The sequence below is a fragment of the Balaenoptera musculus genome, chromosome 17 (assembly GCF_009873245.2).
Source record: "Balaenoptera musculus isolate JJ_BM4_2016_0621 chromosome 17, mBalMus1.pri.v3, whole genome shotgun sequence".
NCBI lineage: Eukaryota > Metazoa > Chordata > Mammalia > Artiodactyla > Balaenopteridae > Balaenoptera > Balaenoptera musculus.
This window is the reverse complement of record NC_045801.1, coordinates 21086191-21097634: the sequence shown is the minus strand read 5'-3', so window position 1 is coordinate 21097634 and position 11444 is coordinate 21086191. Positions and strand designations below refer to the sequence as shown.

The following is an 11444-nucleotide window of genomic DNA, read 5'->3' as shown; positions in this document are numbered from 1 at the left end:
CAAGTGCTTCTTGTTTATTCAGCATAAGAGGACCCAATAATGTCTTTCTCTTCTTTATTCTCTCTTGCCTCTTCCGAGTAGAAGCAAGCATTTAATCTCAGAAGTCTCCATCTTTTACAATGGAGTTAAGGGATATATATATTTTTTTCAGTTTGTAATTGCAATTTTATAATAATCAGAAGCTCAAAGCAGCATTTCCAGGGATAGAAATGTTCTTTTTAACAAGAAGCACAACTAAACTACAGATTCTACGATTTAAAAATTAAAATGAAATAAAACAGTATTCACATTTGTTTCTGATTATTTTGTTTGCCAGATTCTTGCTCAAAACACTGTTTGGCTAAAAGTGGTATCAGGGTCCCAATGGTGAGATACACACTCCTTTTACTTCTCAGCAATCCTCAAGTTCAATGGTGGGAATTTCAACATTATTACTTCTTCTTCAATAGAGAAGCTTCTGAAACGAGGTTTTCACAACCATGAAAAGAGCTTGTCTTGTGACTCCTGCTGAGCCAACGATATACTCATTCTTCCTTTGCCTTGAAACCAAAGCCTTTCCCCAGCCCTACCTAAGCAGACGTGTGTCAGTGGTTGAATGCGTAATCTAACCCACCCCCGTGAAAAGCACTAGGTTACTATTGTGGGTCGATACTTCCATCTCACTAATGTGCTGGTGCATTGTTTGCATGGTTCCTTGCATAAACTGAACACTTCTTAATTACACTAGCGTTTTCTTGGTACTAACTTCCCACACCCCCCCCCCAATGAAAAAGATGATCATACTTCTTTATCCCAAACATAAAGTTTTCAGTTAGAACTGTCTACCTGGAGGTCATTATACTTTTTCTCATGCAGCAACATTTTAGAGATAAAAAGTTCAAGTGGATCTGCAAATTCAAAATGGAAAACAATTTGCTCTGGCAAAGCTGAGTCATGAACTTGTCTTATTTATGCTTGGTTATTTCTTGACACGGGGCAGAGTGACTTATGGTTTTTTCCACGAAGTCCGAGCTTTTCGAAGCTGCAGGGCACCCCGCGCGACCGACGGCAATGCTGTCTGCGGGAAGAGGAACAGCAGCTTTGAAATATTCACAACCAACACAATTCTGATTAAAGAAAGAACTCTGGTTTTTAATAGTTTTGATCATTAAAAAAGTTTAAACCTGCATAGCAATCATTTCAAAAATAATTATTTAATGTTCCATAATTAAACTGTACACAACCTAGTCTTGGGACATAGAAGTCCGTGAGGTGAGTCTGGAACAGTCCTGTGCAGTCCCACGAGTCAGGCGTAGAGTTTCCATTGGCCTTTTTATTTTCCTTTATTTCCTTTTTTTGTCACTTTGATCATCTTAGTTTATTTGGATACTTGGCACAATCTGGCTCCGCCGCTGAGCGGATCTGCACGGGGAAGAGAGAGCCACTGACCCCATCCCCTGGCCCTTCTTGCTCCCCTCCCCCGACTCGGCCAGGCTCCTCAAAGTCGCTCGATGTCTCGGTATTTCTTCCGCAGAATAGAGACCTGGTCTTTAAAGAGGACGGGGTCGAGCCTCATCTGAGAGTGGATCAGCGGCATGTAGCCAAACCAGCTGGCAAACGTATTCATGCAGCTCTGTCGCTGGGCAAAGTGGTCAGGGTCAGCCCAGCGGGAAGCCCGAGAGGTCTGGGGAGAGGGAGAGAAAGAGGGAAGACGATGAGACAGGTGCCAGGTGAGATGGACACACGGCCGTAAACGAAGTCGGGCTTATGGGCACGCAGTAGGCCTCAGGGTCTGGCCTGGCCACCACGCCGGCCCCATCCACGTGCCTGGTGAAGATGCAAGCATGGATCCGGATTTTCAGCCTCGCCAGAAGATTTGCCCGAGACCTGCCACGTTTCCCAAAGCCCCAAACATACAAAGATCCATAGGGACTGACACATTCTCTGGTCCGTGAAGGACCCACCAACTGAATCGCAACTGCTGTGGTCACTAAACATAAAACTTTTCTTTGCACTTGGGAGCAAATGCGATGACTGATAATGTGTTTATGGTTTCACAGATAATTTTCTGAAACCCCTCTGTTAATTTGGTTGATTCTGGGTAAGAAGAAAGATGGCTGCCATCTCTTCAGCTCTCCATGTTGACCCTAAGGTTGGTTAAATATTTTTAGACCATCTAAATGACTAACACTGATTTAAAAGAATGCCTTAAGTGACTTGAGTGCTGAAATTTAAATAGATCAACTAAGCATAATGTCTTTAAAATCGTGTTTTTATGAAACAAGGAAAAGGTGGGCTGCCCAATTATGTCGAAAAAAACCCACAAACTCATTTATGTCAATAGGCCACTGTTGAGTGGTGTATATATATGTATGTGTATATATGTGTGTGTGTGTGTGTGTAATGTGTTTGCATCCTCATGCATTGTTAGAAAATATTTTCATAGGAAGGTACATTTTGCTGTGAGAATCACTCAGAGTCACTTTAAAACCACAAGTGTCAATATGCTTGAAAGAAAGCATCGAAGGTAAATACAAATGTCAAGTTATCTTGGAGCAGCAGAACAACAAACAAAACACTATTTGTAAAGTGTTTTCATGAGCTCATTTGAGCCTCGCAGCAACCTGGTCGAGTTATCTACCCAGGTAATAGCATCTCCACTTTACAGATGAGGAAGCAGGTTCAAGGAAGTTAAAATTGTTTGTTCAGGGCTAGAAAGGGGCAGAACTCAGGTTTCATTCTTTACCTTTTGTACTAGAGGAACTCTGCTTGGTAAATCAGAGAGAGTATCAAATTAAGCTGACCAGTTGAGTCCATATCAGAGCCGAAAGTCCCAAAGGTACCTCCATTTTTCTCCTAATTTGGGATGAGCTTGCAGGCCATTTCTGATTGGCCCACTTATTCCCAAAGGGCTAGACCCACTACATCCCGGTGAGTGCTCACATCCGCAAAGGGAAACACTGTCAAGAGCCTAAGCTCATTCTTATTCTCTTACAAATGAAAAAAAAAGAGTCCAAGTGAATCATTCAAGTCTCTTTTTTGCCTCTTGATTTTAACATTTATTTTGGGTCAACCAACATATTACAGAAGATATCTTTCCTGTGTTACAAAGGCACAATTTTAGAGCACGATATCCATTTACTTCACCAGTCACACAAACATTCAATAAACTAGTGTATATGATGGGAAGAAGGGGGCAAATATAGCACATATCTAGCGAGATACGTCTAGTTAGACCTAAGCCTAAATTTAGATTTGTTCCAAAACATGTGTAAAGTCACTAGAAATATTGGTTTGGTAGAATTGGGCAAATCTATGAAAAGAGTGAAAAACCAACCCCTAAGAAACCATACGTTATGAGTTCCACCCCTAATTTGTGTATAACCTCAGGGGAGTCCAGAGGACTCTGAGTTAACAATATTAAAGGAATGGTGTATCTTTTTTTTTTTTTTTTTTTTGGAATGGTGTATCTTTAAATGAGATAATAAATATGAATATGCATGGGTACTCAATACATTTTGCTTGAATTTGAAAAGTCTTTCAGTCTTAAAAATGACAAATTCTTGTAAATCCTCTCGCCCATCCTTTTAGTAATTAGAGGGAAATAGAATTTTCCACTAGATTCTTTACTTTGTCCAGTACCTAGTACCTAGAACAATGCCTGATAACCTGTACATATTTGGTAAATATTAAATTATTAAATTTTATAAACTTAAAATCCTGTAAATTTTTTGCTTTTACTAAATTCAGAGAATGAAAAACCATCAATTGTGTTAACATGAGGCCTGGTTACATTTTCCTCTGCAAAAGCTAGATTTATATGTCATTTTCAATAACTGTTAGAACACGGTACATGGAAAACCCCCCAAATTGAACTGATATAACTACATAAGTATGTCCTTTTAGGCTGACTCAAATCCTGCTGGATTCTCCATGATTTAACTTGGGTAGATCTAAATGGTCTTACGGTTTTTGATTTCGTACATAGAGTACTGGGCTCTGTCCAAGATGAATAAAAGGACCCTGGGGTGTAGAAGAATAAATAGTGGAAGAAACAGAGGCCGGGATTCAACCCCAAGTTGTCTCTAATCCTGGGTGACTTCTGGCAATATGCTTAAATTCTTTGGGTCCTAGTTTTCTTACTTGTAAAAAGAGAAAGTTAGATTATATTTCACTGAAAGTATCTTTAGTAGTAATCATTTGTGACTCAACACTGTATTTTACTTTGGCAAAAGCTTTCATACATCTGACCTCAATGCTGTGAGGTAGATTTCACCATTTCCATTTTAAAGATGGGACAATTGAGTTTCGGAAGGTAACTGACTTGCCTACAGCAACTAAGTGCTTGCTCTAGAACTGAAAATCAAGTACTATGACTCCTCATCTGCCTCCACAATGCGCATCCAACTCAAGAGCAACCACTAGAAGGCTGTGTTGAGAGCATTATTAGCTATTGATTCAATAAAACACCTAAAATAAACTTGCATAAATTCTCTTTAGGTCTTTAACTCTGGAGAAGAGAGGTCTTTCTTATGCCACCTGGTAGGTCACATGAGCGCTTTTATTTTTTTATTCAACTTTTATTGAAGTATAAATGTTGTGTTAGTTTCAGGTGTACAGCAAAGTGATTCAGTTATACAGATATATATTCCTTTTTAGGTTCTTTTCCATTATAGGTTATTACAAGATATTGAGTATTGTTCCCTGTGCTAGACAGTAGGTCCTTGTTGTTTACCTATTTTATACATAGTAGTGTGTATCTGTTAATCCTAAACTCCTAATTTATCTCTCCCCACACCCACTATCCCCTTTGGTAACCATAGTTTGTTTTCTATGTCTGTGAGTCTACTTCTGTTTTGTAAATAAGTTCATTTGTATCATTTTTTAAGATTCCACATATAAGCAATATTATATGATATTTGTCTTTCTCTGTCTGACTTACTTCACTTAGTATGATAATCCCTAGGTCCATCCATATTACTGCAAATGGCATTATTTCATTCATTTTCATGGCTAATATTCCATTGCATATATATATATATATATATATATATATATATATATATATATATATATATATATATATAAAATGTCACATCTTCTTTATCCATTCATCTGTTGATGGACACTTAGGTTGCTGGCATGTCTTGGCTTTTGTAAACAGTGCTGCTATGAACACTGGGGTACATGGGTATTTTCGATTTAGAGTTTTCTCTGGATGTATGCCCAGGAATGAGATTGCTGGATCATATGGTAACTCTATTTTTAGTTTTTTTAAGGAACCTCCATACTTTTCTCCATAGTGGCTGCACCAATTTAGACAGCTTTTATACTCCTGACATAAAGATACTCTTGACTTACATCTTCCCAATTACCCATGTCCAAACATACACTCCCTCAGAGCTTTTGGATGTGGTTTGTTTCCTGATATCTTCTCATTATGCTTCCTAGAGGAACAGTGAGTCCTCATTACCTCAGACTGAGTCACCAGTGAGCAAAGCAAGGGGGGGAGAGTTCTCCTTCTCTTACCTGTCCCATCATTGTCTCCTTATACTGTTTCTTCTGGGTCACTTTGATTGGAGGCAATTTTGTCACAGCAGACACCAGGAAATTCATGAGTATGTCCTCACAGTTGGCCAATTGGTCCACCATGTTCTTCAGGCTGGCTGGCAGGTAATGGGTGTAAAGGTAGTGATAATATCTGTACAAACCAAAGACAGGTTTCAGCAGGGGTCATCATTATAAAATAACAGGTGGTCTTCTTTGACAGAAACCACATACTCATTCTTTGAATCCCTAAACATATCATGGTTGATGATGACGATGACAATTGTCATTTATATGGTACATACTATATACCAGGTAATGTTCTAAAGTACTTTACAAGAAATGCCTCATCTAATCCTTATAAGAAACCTATGATGTAGGTACTCGTGTTATCCCTGTTTTACAGATAAGGAAACAAAGTACAGAGAAGCACACAGATGCAGCTATTGCTTGCCCAGACTAACTTTTTTTTTTTTTTTAAACTTCTTTTTTTTAAAAATTATTATTTATTTATTTATTTATTTTTGGCTGTGTTGGGTCTTCGTTTCTGTGCATGGGCTTTCTCAAGTTGTGGCAAGTGGGGGCCACTCTTCATCGCGGTGCGCGGGCCTCTCACTGTCGCGGCCTCTCTTGTTGCGGAGCACAGGCTCCAGACGCGCAGGCTCAGCAGTTGTGGCTCACGGGCCTAGTTGCTCCGCGGCATGTGGGATCCTCCCAGACCAGGGCTCGAACCCGTGTCCCCTGCATTGGCAGGCAGACTCTCAACCACTGCGCCACCAGGGAAGCCCCAGGCTAACTTTAATATCAGGCTGGTTGGTTAGAAACCGAATACTTAGATGGCAAGAGAAGTTACTTATATGTGATCCACATATCATTACAAGTTGCTTTACACTTTTAATTATTGGTTTAATCAGAACTGTATTCAATACTATTCCATAACTCTGAGTTCAACAGTATAACCATTCCATTTTTTCTGGCCTGTAAGGCATGTGTTTCAACACTTCTACAAAGTGTTTTCAACACAAAACACTTCTTTTGTGTTTCAAAACCCCAATCAATCTGGTGGTCAATCATTATGGAGAACCCACAATTTATTTGAATTATTTCTCACCCTAGTATTTTTTTTGGAGGAATATATAGCATATATTTATTGGAAAAATCATTTGAATGAATTTGGTTCACTGAATGGTGGTGGCAGGAAGAAAGAGGTGGAGTCTTGAGATCAAGATTCAGTCACCCTAAATGCTTATACCTTGTGCATTTCCAACGCCATCCTTGAGACGACAGGATTCTCTATATTTTACTAAAAAAGACCAGGTTAAGATTGGTGTGTTCACCTTACTAAGGAGGGGATTTCAATAATGATTGAGTCAGGAACATTAGCCTTCTACACTCATGAATTTGGCCATCTTACCTGAGTCTCCTAGCTTTAAAGATCAAATCTATGCAAACAGCTCCCAAATTTATATCTCCATCCCTGACTTTTTCAACACACTCTGTTAAATGTCCCTGCATGCTCAAGACTGAACTCCTGTATTTTCCCTAATACCTATTCCATCTACGCCTTTCCCCAACTCTGCTGATGGCTTACTACTCTATACTTCTAGTTCTTCAAGTCAAAAACCCTAAGAGTCATCAAACTCTGTACCCAATCTGTCAGGACATCATGCTGGAGCATCTTCAAAATATGTCCACAATCTGATCACTACCTTCCCACCTCTGTTGCTCACTTCCTGACCCAGGTTCCATCATCTCTTGCCTAGATAATGTCAGTCACCTCCTAATAAGTCTCCCTGCTTCTCCCCTGGCCCCCTTAGAGTCTATCCTCACCACAGCCTTCACAGTAGATGCCTAAAACATAAGAAGGATTGCTCTGCTCACATCCCTGCACCGGCTCCCCACATAATTTAGAAGACGGTCAAGTCCTCATGATGGAAAGCAGGGTCCTGCATCCGGGATCCCATGACCTCTCTCACCTGCTTGCCCCTCACTCCACTCTGGTCACATCGGTCTTCTGGATATTCCTCCAGCATCTTGTCTCAGGGCATCCTTTCACACTGCTCCCCACGCCAGAGCACTCCTCCTACAGGTATTCTCCTGGCTGACTTCTTTTCTCCTTTCAAGTCTCCACTCAAATCTCATCCGTTCAATGAGGATCACCCCCAACCTGCCCCTTCTCCACCTTTGCCCGGCTCTGCTTTGTCTTATCTCCTAATAGATATATTTTTAAATTTATTTGTTTTTATTTTTGGCTGCGTTGGGGTCTTCGTTGCTGCACGCGGGCTTTCTCTAGTTGCAGCGAGCGGGGGCTACTCTTTGTTGCGGAGCATGGGCTCTAGAGCACAGGCTCAGTAGTTGTGGTGCACGGGCTTAGTTGCTCCACTCCATGTGGGATCTTCCCGGACCAGGGCTCGAACCTGTCCCCTGCACTGGCAGGCAGATTCTTAACCACTGTGCCACCAGGGAAGCCCCTCTCTTAACATATTATAGAAGTATTATGTATATTGTTAGAATACAAAACCTGTATGGGCAGATAGTTTTTTTCCTATTTTACTCAGTGGTAAATCCTAAGCACCTAGAACAGTGCTGGGAGGTGCTCAATTAAGCGTTTACTTTGTTGTTCTTCTACACATTCAGTTACTCAATACACTCTGAGTACGTCTCCACACCTCAGAGTCACTGAAGATGCTGCTCTACCATAGTTTCTAAAGATGCCATAAGCCAAGAGGTTTTACTGATTTCAAACATACACGTTGGCCACATCAACAGAATTGAAATGGGGATTTTTCAAACTAATTTCCATTAAGGTTGTTAACAAGATTTGGCCCAAGTTCCCATCTCTGCAGCAGCCAGAAACTAATATAAAAAACAATATAAGATGGTGTCCAAACTCCTCACTTGTGGTAAAGAGCAGCTCCCGTCAACACCATGGAGTAGTCGTTCGTCCACTTGGACGTGTAGCCCCACCGCTCCTTCGAGTTATCCCAGAAATGGCTGCGTGCAGGGTACCCTACAATCCTCTCGGGGAAGCTCTGCCACACGGTGAACGCAAAATCCACCTGCAGGCAGAACACAAGCCAAACAAGCAATCAACGGTGTTAACAAATGTCAACAAAACATCACCTTCCCCCTGCTAATTCGTAATGTGAAATCCCAGGACTGTTGCGTAACATTAATTCCATGTATTCATCAGCAAATTAAACTGACTGCTTGACATTTGGCCCCATAATTATGCACATTTTAATGTTTTCTGTTAAAGAAACTTCAGATTAGTGTGGAAATGAAAGAAGGAAAAAAAATACATTGGTGGATATGTCCTTTAGAAATCCAGTCTATTCAAGCTAAAAAGTCAAAAAATCAGTTGCTTCCCCCCCAACCTCCAAAAGATATGTGACCACTGATTGATGGGAGGCATAAATGCATCTGTTTTATAAACAGGAGCAGATTTTTCTGTATACATCTACCATATGAATATATAGCATACATCATCACCAGCACACAGCAAAGCCACAGTGACTAAAATCAAAGCATCCACTTAAGAGCCAGAGAAAAGATGTTTTAAAAGCACACAAGTTCTAACGGGAATACAAAGCAGGTATCATCAAGAACAGTAATTCAGGCCTCTCAGGTGTGAAGATACTCAGTGCAAGGGAATTTAGAAAACACATCCACAGTGAAAAATCACTAGGACTAAGTGGGGACAGACCAAGATTATTTTTAAAGGAAATGCAGTGAAATGACTTCCTAGTGCTCAAAATAACCCAAAGCAGGTGCTTCTGAACCTGCTGCAAACTAACATGTGTAATTAGCAAATAGTCTGTTTTCAAATGTGTAAACTCACTTTTGACTTTCTATGATTCTTTGATGAATGACACATAAAATAACATAAAGTAAAAACAAAACAAAACAAAACAACCCCCCCCCCCAAAAAACCCAGTAACAGCAAACCATCATATAATGGTCATAATTGTGTAATGCTTATAATACAACAGGCATGGTTATAAGAACTTACATATTTTATTATAGCCATGTGAGGTGAATGACAGTAACTAAAATTGTTGTGGTAATCCTTTTGCAATATATACATATATCAAATCATGTTGTACACCTTGGACTAATACAATATTATACATCATTATATTTCAATAAACCTGGAGAAAAACAAAAGAAATGATGCAAGCAAGAATTCTGTAGATCAAATGATTTAAAATACTGAAAGAAAAAATTGTAACTCTCTTTCAGTTCTATTTTCTTTCAAAAATGAAATCAAAATAAAGACATTTCAGATACAAAAAAAAAAAAACTTACATATTTTAACTCATTTCATCCTCACAGTAACCCTGTGAAGTAGGTAATTTTAAGAGTCTCCAGTTTACAGGGAGGGAAGCTAAGGATATGGAGGTTCAAATAATTTTTCTGAGTTAGTAAGTGGCAGAGCCAAGATCTGAACCCAAGCCATCTGGTTTCAGATTTGGTGTGTGATTTTTTTGGTGTGATTTTTGTTTTTACTGTTAGCATAGCTTCCCCTTCTAGCTCTGTTGCTACAGTGTTGAAAACAATTTATCTTATACAGGTGACACATGCACCCAACAACCTTTGCCCTATCTCTTCTTGATAAGCAATGCAAACGGAATTTTCATTTATTCCACAGATATTTCAAGTCTTGGCACTGTGATGGTGGCTGAGTGATGTTGGCAAGTCCAGTTCCTGACCTCCCAGGGGTTCAAAAGCAGAGCAAATAACCGTGCACAATAGCCCAAAGGTGGAAACAACCCAAATGCCCTCAACTCATCAATAAATAAACCAAACATGGTATATCCATTCAATGGAATATTATTCAGCTATAAAAAGGAATGAAACACTGATGCGTATGCGTGCCACGACGTGGACAGACCTTGAAAACATTATGCTGAGTGAAAGAAGCCACACACAAAAGGCCCCGTATTTGTGTGATTCCACTTACATGAAGTGTCCAGAATACACAAATCCATAGACACAGAAAACAGATTAGTGGTTCCAAAGGATAGGGAGTGACTGATTAATGGGTTTCCTTTCTGGGTAATGAAAATGTTTCAGAATGAAGTAGAGGTAATAAGCATACAACACGGTGAAGGTATTAAATGCCACTGAATCATACACTTGAAGATGGTTAATTTTATGCTATGTGAATTTTACCTCAATTACAAGACAAAGCAAATAAGCCTAGATCAGTATTTCCCAAGTTCTCACCATATGCATAACCATCATCGCTCCTTTTCCCACATTCCCACCACATATTCGATAACTTAGTTAATATTTTCCTTTAAACAGCATACTCTTTCTTTTTTTAAGCCTCATCCTAGGTAAACATATCAGTGAAATCCTAGGTTTGGGAAACACTGGCCTGGGTGATCTGTAAGGGTCCTTTTATCTCTGAATTCTTGGGGCTTAGTTAGAAGACATGATTTTTGTAAACAGCCATGAATTTAAATTTTTATGGAGATTTAGTTTGGTGCCCTGACTCAAGATAAGAAAGCCTTAACAATATAGCATTTTCCCCCAAACTATAATACCTGGGGGGAAAAAAGTAGGTTGTTGGGATACACATTAAGGAAGCGTGGTGGGGTAAGGGGCGTCTCAAAGTTAAAAGATAGCAGGGGAGTGGACAGTATTTGCCAAAAAACTGAAAGCAGGTCGTGATAACCTGCACATCATCACTGGCGTTCAATACTAATGGTGCCAACTCATGGGATAGTACATTATGCAGCCCGTCATCAAAGAATCAGCCTGGCTGTCAGCACTCTTCGGAGTTTTCCATTATCCTTTGAAAAGGAGACGCATACACCGATGGGGTGTTTTCATCACATGAATTCCTTACTATCTCAAAGCCGTTTCAAGTCATTTCAAAGCAGCTCAAAAGTAAATTCCAATAAAACTAT

At 39.8% G+C, this 11444-nt stretch overlaps 1 protein-coding gene across 1 annotated transcript in view; it reads right to left on the bottom strand.

The window, feature by feature from the left end:
• Positions 1–1107: 1107 nt before the first annotated feature.
• Positions 1108–11444, bottom strand: part of EXT1 (exostosin glycosyltransferase 1) — a 291269-nt gene continuing 280932 nt past the window's right edge. Inside the window, exons 9-11 of the mRNA XM_036829922.1 lie at positions 8425–8585; positions 5509–5680; positions 1108–1663 (exon numbers count right to left, since the gene is read on the bottom strand). Coding sequence (XP_036685817.1) covers positions 1478–1663; positions 5509–5680; positions 8425–8585 — 519 coding nt within the window. The 3' untranslated portion in view covers positions 1108–1477. The remainder of the gene's footprint in view (positions 1664–5508; positions 5681–8424; positions 8586–11444) is intronic.